Here is a 23,689-nt window from a genome sequence, read left to right as displayed (position 1 = left end):
CTAGCTGAAAACAATGGGTAATCCAATGACAAGCGGCATATATGGGCAGCCACCAATAAGTAGCTAGCTTCCAGTAGGGCATTGTTGCTCCTGAGCCTACCTAGGCATGGTTTTCAGCAAGTATATAAAGAGAATGAAGCAAATTAGATAATATAATTCAATTGAACAGTTGTTTAGAACTGCATGTTCTGTTTTAATTATGAAAGAAAATGATTGACTTTATTGTCCCTATAATGGGACATTTATATTTGGGGGAAAAAAATAGATACTACATAACAGCAAATAAAAGGGATATGAAGCCCAAAAAAATTATTTTGTGATTCAGACAGAGCATATCATTTAAAAAAAGGTTCCAATTTGCTTCTATGATCAAATTTGCTTTGTTCCCATGGGTTTGTTTGTTGAAGAGATACCTAGGTAGGTGTTTGGAGCACTAAATAGCAGGACTTAGTGCTGCCATCTAGTGTTCTTGAAAATGGATAACATTCTTACAAAACTACTACCAAATAGTGCTCCCGACATAGCCAGGCTCCTGAGCTTACATATCTGCTTTTCAACAAAAGATACCAAGAAAACAAAGACAAATTGATAATAGAAGTAAATTAGAAAGTTGTTTATAATCTCATGCTCTTTCTAAATCATGAAATCATTTTTTGGGGTTTCATGTCCCTTTAAGCTGTGGTACCGTAAAAGCAGAGAACTCAGGACAATTATGAATGTAACTTGTCTTCAAGCACACGTCTAGTTATTTGTTTCAGATTGTCGTTTGCATACACTTAATTTGAGAGTGAATCACTCGGCACAATGTCTAATGGATTCATTTAAGTGCCTGAATGATTCAGCTTGTGGTTTTATTAATACTCTAAAAATGCAAACCCTGGCTTTATTAATACTCTAAAAATGCAAACCCTGGCTTTATTAATACTCTAAAAATGCAAACCCTGGCTTTATTAATACCCTAAAAATGCAAACCCTGACTTTATTAATACTCTAAAAATGCAAACCCTGGCTTTATTAATACTCTAAAAATGCAAACCCTGGCTTTATTAATACTCTAAAAATGCAAACCCTGGCTTTATTAATACCCTAAAAATGCAAACCCTGGCTTTATTAATACTCTAAAAATGCAAACCCTGGCTTTATTAATACTCTAAAAATGCAAACCCTGGCTTTATTAATACTCTAAAAATGCAAACCCTGACTTTATTAATACTCTAAAAATGCAAACCCTGGCTTTATTAATACTCTAAAAATGCAAACCCTGGCTTTATTAATACTCTAAAAATGCAAACCCTGGCTTTATTAATACCCTAAAAATGCAAACCCTGGCTTTATTAATACCCTAAAAATGCAAACCCTGGCTTTATTAATACTCTAAAAATGCAAACCCTGACTTTATTAATACTCTAAAAATGCAAACCCTGGCTTTATTAATACTCTAAAAATGCAAACCCTGGCTTTATTAATACCCTAAAAATGCAAACCCTGGCTTTATTAATACTCTAAAAATGCAAACCCTGGCTTTATTAATACTCAAAAAATGCAAACCCTGGCTTTATTAATACTCAAAAAATGCAAACCCTGGCTTTATTAATACTCAAAAAATGCAAACCCTGGCTTTATGCAAACCCTGGCTTTATTAATACTCTAAAAATGCAAACCCTGGCTTTATTAATACCCTAAAAATGCAAACCCTGGCTTTATTAATACCCTAAAAATGCAAACCCTGGCTTTATTAATACTCTAAAAATGCAAACCCTGGCTTTATTAATACCCTAAAAATGCAAACCCTGGCTTTATTAATACTCTAAAAATGCAAACCCTGACTTTATTAATACTCTAAAAATGCAAACCCTGGCTTTATTAATACTCTAAAAATGCAAACCCTGGCTTTATTAATACCCTAAAAATGCAAACCCTGGCTTTATTAATACCCTACAAATGCAAACCCTGGCTTTATTAATACCCTAAAAATGCAAACCCTGGCTTTATTAATACCCTAAAAATGCAAACCCTGGCTTTATTAATACTCTAAAAATGCAAACCCTGGCTTTATTAATACCCTAAAAATGCAAACCCTGGCTTTATTAATACTCTAAAAATGCAAACCCTGACTTTATTAATACTCTAAAAATGCAAACCCTAGCTTTATTAATACTCTAAAAATGCAAACCCTGGCTTTATTAATACTCTAAAAATGCAAACCCTGGCTTTATTAATACTCTAAAAATGCAAACCCTGACTTTATTAATACCCTAAAAATGCAAACCCTGGCTTTATTAATACCCTAAAAATGCAAACCCTGGCTTTATTAATACTCTAAAAATGCAAACCCTGGCTTTATTAATACCCTAAAAATGCAAACCCTGGCTTTATTAATACTCTAAAAATGCAAACCCTGGCTTTATTAATACCCTAAAAATGCAAACCCTGGCTTTATTAATACTCTAAAAATGCAAACCCTGGCTTTATTAATACTCTAAAAATGCAAACCCTGGCTTTATTAATACCCTAAAAATGCAAACCCTGGCTTTATTAATACCCTAAAAATGCAAACCCTGGCTTTATTAATACCCTAAAAATGCAAACCCTGGCTTTATTAATACTCTAAAAATGCAAACCCTGGCTTTATTAATACCCTAAAAATGCAAACCCTGGCTTTATTAATACTCTAAAAATGCAAACCCTGACTTTATTAATACTCTAAAAATGCAAACCCTAGCTTTATTAATACTCTAAAAATGCAAACCCTGGCTTTATTAATACTCTAAAAATGCAAACCCTGGCTTTATTAATACTCTAAAAATGCAAACCCTGACTTTATTAATACCCTAAAAATGCAAACCCTGGCTTTATTAATACCCTAAAAATGCAAACCCTGGCTTTATTAATACTCTAAAAATGCAAACCCTGGCTTTATTAATACCCTAAAAATGCAAACCCTGGCTTTATTAATACTCTAAAAATGCAAACCCTGGCTTTATTAATACCCTAAAAATGCAAACCCTGGCTTTATTAATACTCTAAAAATGCAAACCCTGGCTTTATTAAAACTCTAAAAATGCAAACCCTGGCTTTATTAATACCCTAAAAATGCAAACCCTGGCTTTATTAATACCCTAAAAATGCAAACCCTGGCTTTATTATTACCCTAAAAATGCAAACCCTGGCTTTATTAATACCCTAAAAATGCAAATACAGTTTTTTTAATACTCTAAATATGCAAACACTGAAAAAAAGAATTATAGAACAGCCCAAGTGAAGACTAGAATGTACTTGTTGTCAATATCAAGGAATTGGGGACCTCCTTTTATATAATCTAATATTAATTATATTTATCTATTTATTTTAGAATCCCCCTTTCTTCCACTATCACCTCTCTCCCTGCTTTGTAGAGACCTGGGCTTGTAAACCCCCCCCCCCCCCCCACTACCTTGCACATTCAGAGCAGCTGACACTTCTGAGATTTGGAGTGTTTGAATAGTAAAGCACTACAGCACTTTCTAGAACAGTTTTTTTCAACTCCAATTCTCAGGGTACACAAACGGGCCAGATTTCTTAAACTAGAACACAGATGAAATAATCAGCTGATCAGTAACCATTGTTACTAACATGGCCTCACCCATCAGATAATTATTACACCTGTGCTCCAGTTTAGATAGCATAAAAATCTGACCTGTTAGTGTGTCCTGAGAACTGGAGTTAAAAAAGACAGTTCTAGCACTCCATTGGTTACAAAAAAGAAAAGAAGCAAAAAAGAATGTAATGCGTTTTATTTGTTTTAACGTTGTATACTTAACAAGAGAGTACCACGAGCTATGACGTGCTAATAAGGATTTTAGTCAACTGCTTCACATCAAATATCATCTGAATGGTCCAGACTGAATGAAATTTGCTGCAACATTGATACTTGAATTTTGTGTAGTTCAAAGGGATTTGTATCCATCTTTATCACAGCCTCAAGTTACGGGTTAATATCCGTTATAACGAATGACACTTAGATGTGTTTGCACGGGCAACAAAATTGTTTTGTCCAAAAGATTTTTTTCATATTTTTGAAAATGTTCGGTTTGGCCGACTTTTATTTGGTTTGGCAGAAATTTAGTTTTAGATTAGTTATCGTTATTTCCAGATGGAACAGCAAATATACAACTCATTTTAAGAAAAATCTTACATTATAGAATTGGAACAATGAAAAGAACCTGTCTTTCAATGCAAACAGAACATATAGGAGTTGATTAAAATCCTTTAGAAAAGCTTATCTAATGATTTTTTCTACAAAACTCGCCAATGTCTATTTGATACGTTTGTGTAAATGATTGTGATCTAACCTATAACTTGCTGATTTATTACAACCCACATTGACTTCTCTAGACCTCCTGACTTTGTAATTTGCCTCTGGCCATTTTTAGTCAATGTAATTGAAAATGGCTGAATGTCCCCTAGTCTCCCACCTCCCTATGACAGAATATGGTTTTTTTGGACAAGCCTGTATGACTAAATTTCTTCTCTGCCCTTTACTGCACCATTTTTGGCAGCAAACGATACAAACAAATCAACAAATCAAATTGGTCAAGGAATTGTTCGTTCCTCTTTCATTTTGTCCTATAATGCATTTGGTTGCTCAAGTATTGGAAGAATCTCAGAATTTGCTTAAATTCAGACATATTTGTGTTTATCCAAAGCCGAATTCCCATCTCTAATGAAACCACATCTATCTTGTAAATTTCTCGGCGCATAGGACAAGTTACTCTGTGAAGTATACTAACAGAATGATAAAGTCATGCTAGCTGATAGGTCCATTTTCTACACACATATGTTATTCATGTTATTACATGTTGTTTAAAAGGTCTAAAATAGTTGGAACTTATAATGTTTACTTATTGCAAATGTTTTGTAGAGCAGAGAAACCTGGGTTAGAAATGAGACGATCCTAGTGTTTTAAGGCACATTGCCAAATGGTTTGTGTCCAGCCAGGAGAAAATATCTTAACAGATCCTTGTTAAAGAAAGAAACAGATAGCAGCAGCTGTGGCTTTCCTAATGTGCACTGACGTGGTATGGAGCCTTTTACATTTTTAATTATTGTCTCTAATTATACTTCCTGGTATTGCAAGGTTTGTATCACAGCAGTGTTCTTGCAAGGAGCAACTGAATGCTGAATTTTAAGATTAATAATAAAATGTAATAATAGTTTTTTTGGTTTTTTTTTTACAAACTGGCATGTTTTTTTTTCTGATCCTCTTTTGTATACTAATTACTATTTAAAAGGCTATTCTATTCAATTTTCAGAGCATATATATAGTGTTCCCTCTAAGGCCAGTTTTGTGAGCAGCCCAGCAGTCAAACAGTTAATAAGGTAACCACACATTGCAGCCTGCATTGTGTAGTATTTGCTAATTGCTCTAATGAACTGTTTCACTGCTGGGCCGCTCACAAAACTGTCCTTAGAGGGAACCCTCTAATGACAGTTTCCAGGAAACCCTAGATTTGAGTGCTAGACTAAAATAAAAGCATCACATGCTGTACATCTTCTATTGGCTCTGCAGTATCATGTGACCCTTTCATTAAGTGAACATGCATCATCTCCTGCTCACTTCTCTGAGCATGCGCATTCTCACCAGTCTTGGTGATAGACAACCCAGCTTTCTGTTTGCTGCCCAAGACAGCTGCCTCAAAATAAATGTCTGATAATAATTATCTTCTAGTTGTTAAGTGTTACAATTCAACTAAAAGACTTAAAGGGACACTGAACCCAATTTTCTTCTTTCATGATTCAAATAGAGCAGCAATTTTAAGCAACTTTCTAATTTACTCCTAATATCATTATTATTATTATTATTCTCTTGATATCTTTATTTGATAAGCCAGAATATTAGTTTAGATGCCGGCCCATTTTTGGTGAACAACCTGGGTTGTTCTTGCTTATTGGTGGATTAAGTTAACTGACCAATAAACAAAGTGCTGTCCAGGGTCTGAACCAAAAAAAAGCTTAGGTGCCTTCTTTTTCAAATAAAGATAGCAAGAGAACGAAGACAAATTGATAATAGGAGTACATTAGAAAGTTGCTTAAAATTGCATGCTCTATCTGAATCACAAAAGAAAAAAATTGGGTTCAATGTCCCTTTAAAGGGACAGTCTAGTCAAGAATAAACTACCATGATTCAGATAGTACATGTAATTTTAAACAACTTTCCAGTTTACTTTTATCATCAAATTTGACAGAGACACTAGTGAAGCATCACGTCACACTCACATGATATCAGTGCAGGCAGTGACAGGTCAACATTTATAAAATAAATAAATAAATTGAAACCTGTGCACCCCCTGTAGTTCTGTCCCTAGTTGAAAAGCATATCTAGGTAGCCTAAGGAAGTGCAGTGCACTACTGGGAGCTTGCTGCTAATTGATCACTACACACATGCGCCTCTTGTCATTGTCTCACCCAAAGTATTCCATTAGATCCCAGTAGTGCCTTGTTGCTCGTTTAACAAAGGATACTGAGAGAATGAAGTCATTTTGCTAATAGAAGTAAATTGGAAAGTTGTTTACAATTGTATGTATGTCATGCCCCTTTAACAACACAAATAAACGCAGGAATAGGAGGGATCTGAAGAGATTTAATCTAGAGCATGCCTTAATAAATCGTGTCTTGTTATAATCAGATACAGTATTTTGATTGGTTAGAATTAACTTCAGGTGCCAGGTATATCTCTTTACAATGTAGCAATTTGAAAATGAAATGTTAGAAACCAAGCACTTACCTGACTGGTGGAGAGGATGAATCTATTGCTGGCCAAATACATTTCATCTGTAAAGAGCTCTGGCAGTTCCTTACATTGTTCTTGGGCTAACTCTCTTAATGCTAGTAAGTGGTTGTCTATTGCCATCCCAGTAATGGCCTGGAGAAAATGTGATAGGAAAAAAACCTAATGTAAGTAAATTGTATTTCACCTTCAGCTCTGTCTGTCACTCTTACTTTTGAAGTAAAACTTTATCTGATCAAGGAAGATACCAGAATTCGTCCCTGCTTTACTGAAATAAATCTAATCATAGTAAATTTAAACTTTTTTTACAAAATAATTTATAATATTTATTTCAAAGTGTGTGAAAAGTACCTACTGGGTTGTTAAAGAGACAGAACATTTGTATGGACAATCCAGTTAGAGGTTAATTCAAGTAAAATATTATTTGCATTAAAAAAAGATAAAGTTCAGGACAGGAAAAGGATATTAAACTCATTTTATAAATACATTAGACATGAATCAATGCATTGCAAGCTATCTGCATACAAAATAAATGTTTTAAAATCATTTAAAAAACCAATCTGTTAGCATATTGCATTGTTTTGCAGTCCAGGGACATAACGTTTGATTTTGATTTTATTTTTTTAAAGGGAAGATAAATTCAAAAATGTTCTTTTGTGATTCAGAGCATACCATTTTAAAAAGATTTCCATTTTACATCTGTCTTTGTTCCCATGGTATTCTTTATTGAAGAGATACCTAGTTAGGTGTCTGGAGAACTACATGGCAGGAAATAGTGCTGCCATCTAGTGTTCTTGCAAATGGATAATATTTTTGCAAAAAAGCTGCCATATAGTGCTCTAGACACATGCACACTCCTGAGCTTAGGTCCCTGCTTTTCAATGAAAGTTACTAAGAGAACAAAGAAAATTTGATAATAGAAGTACATTAGAAAGTTGTTTAAAATTGAATGCTCTGTTTAAATCATGGGAAAAAAAAATGTGGGTTTCATGCCCTTTAATTGTTGCTTACAGATATAAACAAGCTCATACAAATATCAAACAATCACTGTGCAGTACTTATCAGTCCTGCAGACATCACCCCAGCCAACAATTACTACAATTTTCAGATTTTAATTACAGGAAAAGAAGGCAAATGAGTTTAGATCTCAAACTTATTTTAAATAGTAGAAAAGATCTGAAGAGCAAACGGATTAACAAATAATCTTTACATTTACAACAAATAGCGGTACAATGTCTATCTAAATGTGCTCTATGTGTTGTACACTTGTATTCCCTTTAATAATAAAAAGGTTAAAGGGATATGAAACCCATAATTCTTCTTTCATGATTGAGATAGAGGGGCCGAATTATCAAGCTCTGAATGTTTCCGCACGAGCCTTCAGGATTGCTGGAAACAGCAGTTATGAAGCAGCGGTCTTAAGATGGGCAGCATTGCACAAGCAGTTCTGGTGAACTGCTTGTGCAATGTTAAATGCTGACAGCATTCAGCAATGTCTGTCGGACATGATACGCTACAACGTATTATGTCGGACAGACATTGATAAATTGGCCCCACAGCATGCGATGTTAAACAACTTTCTAATTTAATTCTGTAATCAAATTTTCTTTGTTTTCTTTGTATCTTTTGTAGAAAAGCAGGTATGTCTGGCCATTTCTGGAACTCTATATGGCAGCAGTTTTGTAAGAATGTTATCCATTTGCAAGAGCACTAGATTGCAGCAGTTTTTGTAAGAATGTTATCCATTTGCAAGAGCACTAGATTGCAGCAGTTTTGTAAGAATGTTATCCATTTGCAAGAGCACTAGATGGCAGCAGTTTTGTAACAATATTATCCATTTGCAAGAGCATTAGATGGCAGCAGTTTTGTAAGAATGTTATCCATTTGTAAGAGCACTAGATGGCAGCAGTTTTGTAACAATATTATCCATTTGCAAGAGCACTAGATGGCAGCAGTTTTGTAACAATATTATCCATTTGCAAGAGCACTAGATGGCAGCAGTTTTACAAGAATGTTATCCATTTGCAAGAGTACTAAATGGCAGCAGTTTTACAAGAATGTTATCCATTTGCAAGAGCACTAGATGGCAGCAGTTTTACAAGAATGTTATCCATTTGCAAGAGTACTAAATGGCAGCAGTTTTACAAGAATGTTATCCATTTGCAAGCGCACTAGATGGCAGCAGTTTTACAAGAATGTTATCCATTTGCAAGAGTACTAAATGGCAGCAGTTTTACAAGAATGTTATCCATTTGCAAGAGTACTAAATGGCAGCAGTTTTACAAGAATGTTATCCATTTGCAAGAGCACTAGATGGCAGCAGTTTTACAAGAATGTTATCCATTTGCAAGAGTACTAAATGGCAGCAGTTTTACAAGAATGTTATCCATTTGCAAGAGTACTAAATGGCAGCAGTTTTACAAGAATGTTATCCATTTGCAAGAGCACTAGATGGCAGCATTTTTGTAAGAATGTTATCCATTTGCAAGAGCACTAGATGGCAGCAGTTTTGTAAGAATGTTATCCATTTGCAAGAGCACTAGATGGCAGCATTTTTGTAAGAATGTTATCCATTTGCAAGAGCACTAGATGGCAGCAGTTTTACAAGAATGTTATCCATTTGCAAGAGCACTAGATGGCAGCCGTTTTGTATTAATGTTATCCATTTGCAAGAGCACTAGATGGCAGCCGTTTTGTAAGAATGTTATCCATTTGCAAGAACACTAGAGGGCAGCAGTTTTACAAGAATGTTATCCATTTGCAAGAGCACTAGATGGCAGCCGTTTTGTAAGACTGTTATCCATTTGCAAGAGCACTAGATTGCAGCACTATTTCCTGCCATGTAGTGCCTATCTAGGTATCTCTTCATCAAAGAATATCATGGGAATGAAGCAACTAGAAGTAATTGTATTTTTTTTTTAAATTGTATGATCTGTTTGAATCACAGAAGATTTTTTGGGGGTTTGATATCCCTTTAATAAAAATTAGGTGCAACCATTTTGGTAAAAAAATACTGACGTAGAAATATTCTATTTAAATTTGCAACATTTAGCCTTGCATTATTTTTATTAAATATTTTATAAATTAGGTTTAAAATTGAGGATCTCTACAGAAGAATTGGACCAAGCAGTGAAAATGCATAGTACATTTTTTTCACTGCAATTCTCATTTAAACTGATTAAGGGGAATAGGCTTAAAGATTAAATGAAATATCGTGCTGCCATGTAACATTTACAATTTTCCTAACACTGACATTTTGCAACATTTATCATTGTCATGTCTGATGGGAAACTCAGAGCAGCTAATGTAATAAACTTGAAGACAACTTGTTTGGTAAAACTGCAATAAAATCTCAGGAGCTTCAAATGAATGTGTGCAAAAATAACTCACAAATCCTATCAAATAGCATGCATGAGAAGTAAGAAAACTCAACAGGGACCCCACATAGAATATACTTATGACATGAATTGTTAGTTTAGAAGGCTGGATATGCTGTGATTTTTTTTAGAGTAAATTCTAGCACAGAAAGGGAGGGGTAAAGGATTAACAAAATGTCTAGTTGTAGCCTTAAAGGGACATTAAACACTTTGAGATGGTAATATAAAAGGATAAATTGTATATAATAAAACAACTCTGCAATATACTTTCATTATTTATTTTGTCCTCTTTGCTTGTAATTCCATTCTGAAATTGTGAGCTTTTCAGTTCCTGTTAGAAATGGAAGTGCAGAACACTGTTAAATCCAGCACAACCATTGGCTGCACACTCTAGTGACCTATTTATAACTGTCTCTAATTGGCCACAGCAGAGAAGGTAACACAAGTTACAAAATGGCAGCTCCCAGTGCTTTATAGGCACTAGAACTTTACACTTATTTTGTCACTTTTTAAACAACTAATGAAACTTTAAAAAATACATCTACATGTTAGTCATGGACTAATCTTTTCTTTGAATGCATCATTCTATCTAGCATGTATTTAGTGTTTAATGTCCCTTTAAAGAGATAGCAAACTCAAATTTAAATTTGCCTGAATCAGATAGCGCATGTCATTTTAAGACAATGTTAAATTCACTTCCATTTTCAAATGTGCTTCGTTCTCTTGGTATCCCTTGTTTAAAAATAATATGCATATATCCTAATTTAGTGGGAGCTAGCTGCTGATTGGTGCCTGCACACATTTGTCTATTGTGATTTGCTTACTAGATGTGTTTAGCTAGCTGCAAGTATTGCAATGCTGCTCCTTCAGCAAAGAATAACAAGAGAATGAAGCAAATGTGAAAATAGAAGTAAATTGGAAATCTGTTAAAAATTGTATGTTTTATCCAAATCATGAAAGAAAATGTTGGGTTTTGCTGTCCCTTTAACTAATAAAATACTTAAAGGTACACTAAACTGCTGAGTACAACTACAGTAGCATGGCTATAATTAAAGGTACACTAAACTGCTGAGTACAACTACAGTAGCATGGCTATAATTAAAGGTACACTAAACTGCTGAGTACAATTACAGTAGCATGGCTATAATTAAAGGTACACTAAACTGCTGAGTACAACTACAGTAGCATGGCTATAATTAAAGGTACACTAAACTGCTGAGTACAACTACAGTAGCATGGCTATAATTCATCATGCTATTGTTTTCCTGTGCGTGTAGCTGTCTTCAAAATTATATTTTAACCCCTTAGAATTATCAGTTAGTGAAGCTTTGTATCTTTTTTTTATTTCAATATTTTTTTATTGAGGCTGTGCAAAGAATAAAACATGTATGGGTTAACCATTGAACAGATATAATAAACTAATTTCAATTTAACAATAGCTAAAGATACAAGTAAAAGCATCAGAATGGGTTATAGTAGGCAGGCATCTCCAACCTCTGTTTTATATTATTTTATTTAGTAGTTTCCTCACTTGATACAGAAGGTTACTCTTGGACCTAACAAAACTTAATTAGACTAGAGGAGGACAATTAGCAGTTGGGGTGGACACTTTTAGACCTAGATAATTAATAATTAGCAACTGATATTGCAAATGAAATTGCCAATGGGTTTAAATGATGAGAAATGTTCCCCACATTAAACGGAGGGTTACACTTGGACGCACCTAATCTACTGTATAAAAGGAAAATAAAAGTGGAAAAGGAAAATGGTTTGCGTTTGAGCATTTTGCTATTACATTATTGCTTGCAAATAACTCTGGGGTTGATCACAATATAGCTAATGATTTTGCTCCAAACTTCACAATTAAAGACTAAGGGGATTTTTGTAGATTTATCATTAGATACGATTTTCTATATCATTATGATTGACCCCATGTGTTTAATGCACTCACTACTTGGAGCTACCTGAACAAATCTGATGAGCCAATGACAACAGGCATATGTAAAGAGAAAATGTGACAATAGTACACTGTGCATAGATAAATAAACCTGTCTGTGAACAATAGCGAAGAGAAAGTCCTCTGTATTTAAATAAAATCTTCTTCTTCTTTAAAACCTCAAGAGAGAAAGAAAAAACTTCCATAGTGCAGCTGTAGAATCACAACTGATATTAAACGATATAAACCGGTACTCACGTTAAATAGAGCTACAGTAGCTCTAACTATTGCCCTCAATAACGATTAACCTCAGGTAAAACTGTTTCCAATTTATTGCCACAATGTATTAAAAACAATACTCTGGGGTTAGGTAACTTTTAAGAAACATACTGTGCACCATTGCAGCTTTTTAACATCTAGAATATCGTTATAACCACACAATGTTGGTCTACAGGAGTGTATGTTAGTGACGTGTGACGTCCGATGTACGTTTCGCCTATTGTTCTTTTCAAGTGCCTGGTCTAAGCCCCTTAATAATTACACTCTGTATGGAGTCTTAGGATGCATTCAAAATTAATTGCAACTCTGATAATTCAAAAGTATCTTCCAATTAGACAATGAACTAGATTCACAAAAACGTGTTTGTTAAACTAATATTTTGCCCCAAAACTCCAAAAATATTCGTACTCACCAAAATAGTGTAATTAGTCTGAGCCATAATTGCATCCCTTAGACGTGTCATTTTTTCAGAACCCTGAAAGTTAGAGAAAACAAGAATATACTATTGTAATATACAGGGAAAAAGCTACTTATTCATGAAGCTATAAACAAATTGATAATTCTAACGTAAGTGTATATATATAGGAAATACTTCTGTGCATATCCTCAGCATACTGTTGTAAGCAACAACAAAAAATGCAGAAAAGAAAATATTTGTATCTGCTTTTAGCTCAGATAGCTGCTCCTTATACACAGAATACGAGAGGTTTAGAGGGATGTGGTTACCGTTCTCTAATGCTTTCTGCTAAAGCGAGATTATTTAGGAAGTCTTGTGAATACTGTGAGGTCCCTTAAAAAGCTTTAGAAAGGCAAATTTTAGCTTGAGAGCTATTTATCTCAATAAGCGGGTTCTGGATGTGAAGAATAGACACAAACATTACAATATAAAGCTCTAAAAAATGAAATAAACATTTTGAATGGTTTCTCGACATACTGGTACATTTTTGATAATTGGGCCCTTAGACTCAGTTTTGTATGCATAATATGTGTGTGCTGTCTGTCAACCATGTGCGCAATGCGTTCTCACCGTTCACCAGTTGAATGTGTTTTGAGATTGATGAAGGGATAAAGTCAACATTTATTAATACATTAAAAGGACAGTAAAGTAAAAATAAGCTTAATTGGATTGGATAGAGCATGCAATTTTCTAATTTACTTCTGTTTACTATTCTTTTGCTATACTTTGTTGAAGAGGAAAGCTAAGTAGCATTGTAATAGCTCAGGAGCGTGCACATGTCTTTAGGAGTCAATGGCAGCAGTGTTTGTAACTATGTATAAGATTGCTATGAACATTGTTACAAATACTGCTGCCTGATGGCTGAAGACACGTGCACACACCGGAGCTCACCTAGGATTACTCTTTATCAAAAGGATACACAGAGAACTAAGTACAATTAATAACAGAAGTAAACTGAAATGTTGTTTCAAACTGCATGCCCTAGCTAATCCATTTAAGTTTTTTTTTGGACTTTACAGTCCCTTTAAAACTGTGAAGTTGCTGAAAATAGTATACTATGTCTATACAACGCCAAAATATTTCCACTGTTATGTCTCTTTAAGGAATGGCGTTCTGGGCATGTCAATGAGCAGTAACCATGGTGACATGCTCCTAGCATACTCATTAAAGTGTCTAGTGGTAATGTGACACACTGCAAGCGGAGCGGTGTGCAGCGTGTAGATGCGGCTGTGCGCGCTCAGTGTGTCCTGCCTTTTCATCTCTGAGCACTCTGCTGCATCAGGTCGCGTAGCTGAGCGCTCAGAGATGAGATATTTGAACTTCAGAAGCGATGCGACGCGGTGCGAAGCAGCTGCTTTGCCTTGCGCCGCATCGCTTGCAGTGTGTCACAGCCTTAATGCAGAAAGGTAATTTACCGTTTTTTTGCTTTCTCCATCAACCATTGCCTTTACAAAGTCTAACGCTTCGGCTGTTGATGACCTTATATTGTCAACCCTTCCCCTTTGAAAGCGACGTATGGAAGCACTTTCATATGTAGGCACAAGTCTTCTTTGGCACCTATATAAAGTTTTATAGAACAAATGTATGTTATTCCAAAATATGCACAGTTGTAAATGGACATATATTTTGACAACAGATAAGAACCATAAGTCCAACAAGTCTGCCCAATATTTCCTAAAACTATAATCCTATTTAGTTGGTAGGACAGCCTTCTGATTATCCCAGGCATTCTTGAAGTGCCACAAAATGTTTGTCTTTACCAAATCTAATGACAGTTTATTCCATGAACAAACCACCCTTTTGGAGTTAAAGGGACAGTCAAGTCAACATTAAACTTTCATGATTCAGATAGGGCATGCAATTTTAAACAACTTTCCAATTTACTTTTATCATCAAATTTGTTTTGTTGTCTTGGTATTCTTTGTTTAAAGTAAAACCTAGGTATGCTAATTTCTAAAACCTTGAAGGTCACCTCTTATCTCGGTGCATTTTGACAGTTTTTTACAAGACACTGCTAGTTCATGTGTGCGATATAAATAACACTGTGCTCACTCCTGTAGAATTACTTAGGAGTCAGCAGTGATTGGCTAAAATGCAATTCTGTCAAAAGAACTGAAATAAGGGGGCAGTCTGCAGAGGCTTAGATACAAGGTAATCAGAGAGGTAAAAAGTATATTAATATAACTGTGTTGGTTATGCAAAACTGGGGAATGGGTAATAAAGGGATTATCTATCATTTTTAAACAATACAAATTACTGAAGTAGACTGTCCCTTTAAGTTTGCTTAAATATTGTACCTTTGTAAATGAACAGTTATAAATAATAGTTGGGTTATTTGCATCTGTGGATACACTGACTGTTTTCAGTTATGCAACCTGTCTATTTGATAATTGACAAACATAAACAAATATTGAAGCAAATTTCAGATTAGTTTGTTGTCTGATGTACAGTACTTGGCCGATAGATTGGAGCTGACCCCATAGTGTGTTGAGAGAGACTGCATCCTAAGTACCACTGGCTTTCGAAATATGCTCTCAGTTTTTTTCCAACTGGTATTCACTCTCATTTTAATGTGTGTCTCTTTATTAAAGGGATATTGTACTAAATTTTGTTCTCTGCTTTAATGTGTTCCTAATAATCTCTTGACATTTAAAATAGCTGGTTTTACCTGTTGAAACCATAACCTCTACTGAAAAGATGAATACTTTAGTATTCTCTGTAGCTAAACTATTTAAACAATAAGCAGCAATCAGTAATCAAGTTCCCAGTGGGGGTTGCAAGAGATAAGTAATAAAATGTTCCTTTATAATTGCTCTCTCTATGGGCCCAGTGATCTAAAGGTCTCATACTCTGTAGCTAGTTTGACAAGACCTTAGGAACACATCAGGGGAAACAAATTTTACAGTAAAATGTCCATTTAAGAAGGAAGGACCAAACATTGGCCCCTTGCTCAAATGGCTACAGGGATGCAACTGCATCTCACTGATGAGGGCTAGAGATGCCGAAATGTCTGGAGCTTGCTGAGGGGTTTTTTTTAGCTCAGAGAAGAATTACCTGGTTTTTGGGGCTGTACTGTCTTTTTGGTGGGATAAGACTGATATACTATAGGTTATTTCTGTTCTGTGAATTGCAGAGGGAGCTAAAAGATGCTGCAACCTTATACCATTGGTCTTTTGAACAAGCAAATATCCTGTTCATTCTGTTGTTCACTGAAAAAGGCTCTGTTGCCGATACGCGTTGATCCACCCTACAGCTACAGACAAACTTGGCACCCAGGACCGTTGTCTCTAACAGGAGGTTTGAAATAAGAAATCCCTGTTAGTTATTGTACAGCAAGAGGAGCCACATACTGAAAAATATTTAAAGGAATGAGTGCGCGCACTTAATTTAAACAAGGAGACCCTCTGATTAGTCACAAAGAACCCACGTGACTCTATTGCCGAACCGGACAGCTGATATATCAAACACTGACAGGAAAAGTAAGAATACACGGAGGAGCGTTTTTTATACATAAAGGTACTGTGTGACATCTCTAATTGGGAACTTTTAAAGGAACCACAAAAAAGGAAAGACTGTGGGTAAACACCTGCTAGGAAAAGCCCTCTAATTAAAGCTTGTAACACTGTGTTTAATAAGACACACTTTGAAAAACACTTATTACAGACTATCAATACAGAAAAGGCTTATCATTGTTTTTACCATTGGTCCATACTGGTGTATGAAAGCTAACTATACTTATCAATCTGCAATGGTTTATTGTTACTGTATCAACCTATGCTAGGAAAAGCCCTCTAATTAAAGCTTGCAACACTGTGTCTAATAAGACACACGCCACTTTGAAACACCTGTTACATACTACCAACACAGAAAAGGCTTATCATTGTTTTTACTATTGGTTCATACTGGTGTATGAAAGCTAACTACTCTTATCAATCTGCAGTGGTTTATTGTTACTGTATCAACCTATGCCTCTACTAGTTTTCACTTTATTGTATGTCCATCTTCTAACATATTAGCAGCTATTGGAGTCTTTTCAATCAGAATTGTAGTTTTAAATTAGAATTGTAGTTTTTAATGCATTTATAACACCGGTGTTATTAAGTTTTTAGAATCTAATTTTTTAGAACATTACTATTGTTTAATATTTTATTGCTATTAATGTCTGTAAGGAATTTTTATTTCTTAGTATGAACTCACTTAATAAATTAACATTATTACATTAATCTGCTTACTATCCCTTTTTTCATTTTTAAATCAGGATCCATATTTTCTTTCTAAAATTTAAAACTTGTGAGGAATCCCAAGTTCCCATTACTAATTTACTCACAACTATATTTAACTATATTTATTTTTATGCACCCCAACTTTTCACTACAACAATTATCATCCCCACCGCACGTATACTATATACACAGAAGATCTACCTGGTGACATAGAGTCACTTTAAATTTATACTGCTCTAAAACTAATTTCACAACTATTTACTCTCACGATTGAATATAATCTTTTGCCCTACATAAACAAGGAAAAATTAGCATGTTTTAACTTTTATTAACACTTTCACTAAGTAGCTTTCTACGCAGCACACATTATATTATCACTGAAAAGATTGAAGATTATTATACTATTTTATTTTATTTTTATCATCACACCTGAACCTTATATTATTGGTATTCTCTACCCTAACTAAAAGATTAACACTTTCATTAACACTTTCACTAAGTAGCTTTCTACGCAGCACACATTGTATTATCACTGCAAAGATAGAAGATTATTATACTAATTTATTTTATCATCACACCTTGAACCTCATATTATTGGTATTCTCTACCCCAACTAAAAGATAGAAGACTATTATATTATATTATTTTATTTTATTTTACCATCACACCTCATATAAGATTTAATATTGGTATTCTCTACCCCAACTAAATATAAATTAATGCAAAGGTCTTAGTTATATACATTTCCAGACTGCGGTTCAGCGCCCCTTCCTACCCCACTATAATCTCTTTTTTTCAAAAACTTTTGGTGTAGTCACTTGTGAGAAGACTACACTAGTGAAGGAGGCTATATCTGGAGTGAGTTAGATTGTTCAAATTACCCTATCTATACTGTTGTTCATTTCACCTTGTCTCTAGATTTTCTTCTTCTTTTCTAAGTAGAATGATTGAAAGATATTAAAGGGACAGTCTAGTCCAAAATAAACTTCAATGATTCAGATAGAGAATGTAATATAAAACAATTTTCCAATTTACTTTTATCCCCAATTTTGCTTTGTTCTCTTGGTATTCTTAGTTGAAAGCTAAACCTAGGAGGTTCATATGCTAATTTTTAAGCCCTTGAAGTCTGCCTCTTCTCTCAGGGCATTTTGATAGTTTTTCACCACTAGAGGGTGTTAGTTCATGTGTGTCATATAGGTAACACTGTGCTCATGCATGTGGAGTTCAGGTGAGCCAGCTCTGATTGGATAAAATGGATGTCTGTCAAAAGAACTAAAATAAGGTGGCAGTTTGCAGAGGCTTAGATACAAGCTAATCACAGAGGTAAAAAGTGTATTTATATAACTGCGTTGGTTGTGCAAAACTAGGGAATGGGTAATAAAGGGATTATCTATCTTCTTAAACAATAAAAAATCTGGTGTAGACTGTCCCTTTAACAAGAACCATAAAGGGCTTTTCTTTGACTCACTGTTAGCTGTAAACCACCTTTACATGAGATGACTAACAAAGCAGATGGACTAAAGAGCTGACAATCTATCTAGTTTTGTTACTAACTTACCTGTAAAATGCAAGCTGGAGAGCTACTTGGATAAATGCATCTGGGCTCATTTTTTGTTTCTTGATAAACTCTTTTCCATAACTTTTAAACTTATAGACAGTGAAATCAAGATTATTCACAATCCTGGAAAAAACAGCAAATAATGCACATGATTATTTTTATATAAAACATTATGGAATGAAAAAGACATAATACTAAGCGCCTACAATAACTAATTAACAGCAAATTGATTTTTGCAGGGCTTATTTGAGGATAAATCTACTTTTTATGCCACACTATTTTTCATTGTGAGAAGTTTGATCCTCATTCAGCGGCACATCCAGAAATACCTTTTTTTTGTTTTGGAGACAAGCACTTCAACTACAGAGCTTGGTACCCTGGCCATAAAGACGGAAACTTAGCTGAGAAGGTCTGTGGGTGGAGTTAGGGTGGATAAAGGAAAATATGTGAGTGTTCTGTGGGAAGAGGGGGTCTGGAGACTTGTCTAAGTGTTTTGGGGGAGTGGCTAGGAATGAAAGGACAGTGGCATTGAGACAAAAGTTTCACCCTCTTTCTCAGCTCAACAAACCCAACAGGAGTGCATAGACAAATAATGTGGCACTTTTGACCACAGTACACCTCCATAGAATCACCACTACACTATACTCTATACTGCTTTTCTATTTATTTTTCCTTTGCATAAGTAACTATGGTAAAGTAGTGAGTATTAAGTGGGTGGAGCTTGTTGTTCAGGGGCATGGTTAGCTGGTCTGGGGGGGCTGCAAAGTTCACCCTGCTCCTCAGCCCACATTGTGATGTTTTATCACCCCTTGTACCCAGTGGTGGTTCTAGAACTTAAAGGGACATTAAACACTTTGAGATAGTAATATAAAATGAATAATCGTATATATATATATATATATATATATATGTCATTAATATACTTTCATTATTTATTTTGTCCCCTTCTACTGTAATTCCAAAATTATGAGCTCTTCAGTTCCTGTTAGAAATGGAAATGCAGAACACTGTTATAGTCCACACTGCCGATGGCTGCACACTCTAGTGACCTATTTATAACTGTCCCTAATTGGCCACAGCAGAGAAGGTAACCTAAATTACAACATGGCAGCTCCCACTTTTTTATAGACACTAAAATAGATTACACTTATTTTGTCAATAATGAAACTTTAAAAAAGACATCTACACGTTGTTCTGAGAATAATCTTTTTTTTGAATGCATCATTTTATCTAGGATTTGTTTAGTGTTTAATGTCCCTTTAATATTTAAGGGGACTAATTGGGGGCTAACAAAGGTGGTGAAGACACATTACCCATAATATATAAAGCTTTTTGCAGCTCAGTGTGGGGTGCTATATTTGTATTGGAGGTGCATAGCCCCCACAGCCCCCCCCCCCCCCCAGAACAGCCACTGCTTGTGCTCCGATATAACTACTACTGATCAGTCACTCTGGCACACGCGTATCCCTGGATTTATTGTAATGTCGCTGGACTCCCAGAAGCCATTGAGAACCTCTGTGTTACAGTCTTTTCTTATGGGAGATGATAAGGTATGTTCTGGGTATTATGTTCTAGGAGTGCATCTTTAAAGGGACATTAAACTGCTGGGTATAACTACAGTAGTATGGTTGATACTCACCATTGTTTTTCCCTCCTGTGCCTGCAGCTCTTTTTATATGGACCACCCCCATCTTGTAGCAAAGGTATTGTGATAGGAGCAGTGAAGTTACACAGATCTGCTTTTTAAAAGCAGTACCTTGTATTTCAGTTTAGATCACATAATAGAGAGCAGAAGTGTTACATGTTTGCATTTTTTTGCACAGTTTAAAGGTTACATAAATATAAGCTCCAAGATGGCAGCGACCAGTGTGAAGATGCAGAGTATTTACTAACTGATAATTGTAAGGGGTAAAATATGAGTATACAATAACATGGTGAGTAGTAACCTGCTACTGTATTTGTACTCAGCAGTTTACTGTCCCTTTAAATATGTGTTTAACAATTCTGAAGTAGTGTTCTATTGAAAAAGAGTCTTTTTACTTTTTATACTTGTGTTCTGCACATTCATCACTAACGTAGCTCATACCTTTGTAGTTTTTCTGCTGATGAACCTAAGTGCCCCTGAATTTCTGGGGAACATTTCCATCGCAGTCTCCGTGGCGCCGGCAGCTCACTTACAGAATCCGCTCTTACTAATTTTTTTGGGCTGTTTTTCCTGAAATTACAAACAGAAAAACTATATAACAATAAAATACAAAAAGAAGCCTTGTAATTATACACAAAGAAATAAACAAAAAATAAATAAATGTGTTGTAGAGTGCAAAAAATGGATATACAGTACAGGGTCTTCTTAAAAGGAGTCCTTAAAAGGAAATAAAATAAAACACAATAGTAGTGACGTCCTGTATAGTATCCAAAGGGTTAAAAACAAACCGAACTTAACAGCAAACCGCCCAAACAAAAAGACGGCATACAGTTCACGTTCTGTCCCAACCCTCCTTGGGACTTTAGAATTCAATCATCCAATCTCCTCCCAAGGAGGGCTGGGACACAACTTGAACTGTATTCCGTCTTTGGAGGCCGTTATTTGTTTGGGCAGTTTGCTGTTAAGTTCAGTTTGTTCTATTACTTTAAGTACTCCTTTTAATAAGACCCTAGACTGTATATCCATTTTTTTGCACTCTATAACACATTTATTTATTTTTTATATAACATCTTAAAACCATTTACTCTCCCAATCAACTGGTTGGTTCAAGTATCTGCAAGTTGTAAAAAAATCAAAGGATAAAGAGAAAGCACCATTATATTTTACCCCCATATTTTACACATCCATGACTACTTATAAATAAAAAAATTTTTTTATTTAAATGTCAAAAAAATTAAAAATTAAGTAAAGTTCCTACTTTTGCATCATGGATAATTACATTTAAATTGCCAATGATTATGTGTATTGGAACTTAATAATCTAAGGTACAGCAGGTTTTATAGCTAACAACATATCATTCTCATATAAGGGCCTAATAAACATAGATTTTGATGGCAGATTAGAGCCATAGGCCCAGCAAGTCTGCCCGATATTTCCTAATTGTAGAAATGTATCTAGTACGTAGGGCAGCCTTATGCTTATCTCAGGCGTTAATTAGTACGTAGTATAGCCTTATGCTTATCCCAGGTGTTAATTAGTACGTAGGACAGCCTTATGCTTATCCCAGGCGTTAATTAGTACGTAATATAGCCTTATGCTTATCCCAGGCGTTAATTAGTACGTAGTATAGCCTTATGCTTATCCCAGGTGTTAATTAGTACGTAGTATAGCCTTATGCTTATCCCAGGCATTAATTAGTACGTAGTATAGCCTTATGCTTATCCCAGGCGTTAATTAGTACGTAGTATAGCCTTATGCTTATCCCAGGTGTTAATTAGTACGTAGTATAGCCTTATGCTTATCCCAGGTGTTAATTAGTATGTAGTATAGCCTTATGCTTATCCAAGGTGTTAATTAGTACGTAGTATAGCCTTATACTTATCCCAGGCGTTAATTAGTACATAGGATAGCCTTATGCTTATCCGAGGCATTCTTAAAGTCCCCCACAGTGTTTGTCATTGCCACCTCTTGTGGAAGTTTATAAATCAATCACCCTTTCTGTAAACATAGATTTTGATGGCAGATTAGAGCCATAGGCCCAGCAAGTCTGCCCGATATTTCCTAATTGTAGAAATGTATCTAGTACGTAGGGCAGCCTTATGCTTATCTCAGGCGTTAATTAGTACGTAGTATAGCCTTATGCTTATCCCAGGTGTTAATTAGTACGTAGGACAGCCTTATGCTTATCCCAGGCGTTAATTAGTACGTAATATAGCCTTATGCTTATCCCAGGCGTTAATTAGTACGTAGTATAGCCTTATGCTTATCCCAGGTGTTAATTAGTACGTAGTATAGCCTTATGCTTATCCCAGGCATTAATTAGTACGTAGTATAGCCTTATGCTTATCCCAGGCGTTAATTAGTACGTAGTATAGCCTTATGCTTATCCCAGGCGTTAATTAGTATGTAGTATAGCCTTATGCTTATCCCAGGCGTTAATTAGTATGTAGTATAGCCTTATGCTTATCCCAGCCGTTAATTAGTAGGTAGTATAGCCTTATGCTTATCCCAGGCGTTAATTAGTACGTAGTACAGCCTTATGCTTATCCCAGGCGTTAATTAGTACGTAGTACAGCCTTATGCTTATCCCAGGCGTTAATTAGTACGTAGTATAGCCTTATGCTTATCCCAGGCGTTAATTAGTACGTAGTATAGCCTTATGCTTATCCCAGGCGTTAATTAGTACGTAGTATAGCCTTATGCTTATCCCAGGTGTTAATTAGTACGTAGTATAGCCTTATGCTTATCCCAGGTGTTAATTAGTATGTAGTATAGCCTTATGCTTATCCAAGGTGTTAATTAGTACGTAGTATAGCCTTATACTTATCCCAGGCGTTAATTAGTACATAGGATAGCCTTATGCTTATCCGAGGCATTCTTAAAGTCCCCCACAGTGTTTGTCATTGCCACCTCTTGTGGAAGTTTATAAATCAATCACCCTTTCTGTAAACATAGATTTTGATGGCAGATTAGAGCCATAGGCCCAGCAAGTCTGCCCGATATTTCCTAATTGTAGAAATGTATCTAGTACGTAGGGCAGCCTTATGCTTATCCCAGGCGTTAATTAGTACGTTGTATAGCCTTATGCTTATCCCAGGTGTTAATTAGTACGTAGGACAGCCTTATGCTTATCCCAGGCGTTAATTAGTACGTAATATAGCCTTATGCTTATCCCAGGCATTAATTAGTACATAGTATAGCCTTATGCTTATCCCAGGCGTTAATTAGTACGTAGTATAGCCTTATGCTTATCCCAGGCATTAATTAGTACGTAGTATAGCCTTATGCTTATCCCAGGCGTTAATTAGTATGTAGTATAGCCTTATGCTTATCCCAGCCGTTAATTAGTAGGTAGTATAGCCTTATGCTTATCCCAGGCGTTAATTAGTACGTAGTACAGCCTTATGCTTATCCCAGGCGTTAATTAGTACGTAGTACAGCCTTATGC

At 35.3% G+C, this 23,689-nt stretch overlaps 1 protein-coding gene across 1 annotated transcript in view; it reads right to left on the bottom strand.

The window, feature by feature from the left end:
- The window catches only part of CHAT (choline O-acetyltransferase), a 61,411-nt gene that overhangs the window by 1,703 nt on the left and 36,019 nt on the right, over window positions 1–23,689 (bottom strand). Inside the window, exons 9-13 of the mRNA XM_053691646.1 lie at window positions 20,683–20,811; window positions 18,597–18,719; window positions 14,231–14,372; window positions 12,771–12,833; window positions 6,764–6,901 (exon numbers count right to left, since the gene is read on the bottom strand). Of these exons, the coding sequence (XP_053547621.1) occupies window positions 6,764–6,901; window positions 12,771–12,833; window positions 14,231–14,372; window positions 18,597–18,719; window positions 20,683–20,811 (595 nt within the window). The remainder of the gene's footprint in view (window positions 1–6,763; window positions 6,902–12,770; window positions 12,834–14,230; window positions 14,373–18,596; window positions 18,720–20,682; window positions 20,812–23,689) is intronic.

This window comes from Bombina bombina, chromosome 9, assembly GCF_027579735.1.
Source record: "Bombina bombina isolate aBomBom1 chromosome 9, aBomBom1.pri, whole genome shotgun sequence".
Classification (NCBI taxonomy): domain Eukaryota; kingdom Metazoa; phylum Chordata; class Amphibia; order Anura; family Bombinatoridae; genus Bombina; species Bombina bombina.
This window is presented reverse-complemented; position numbering and strand designations above follow the sequence as displayed.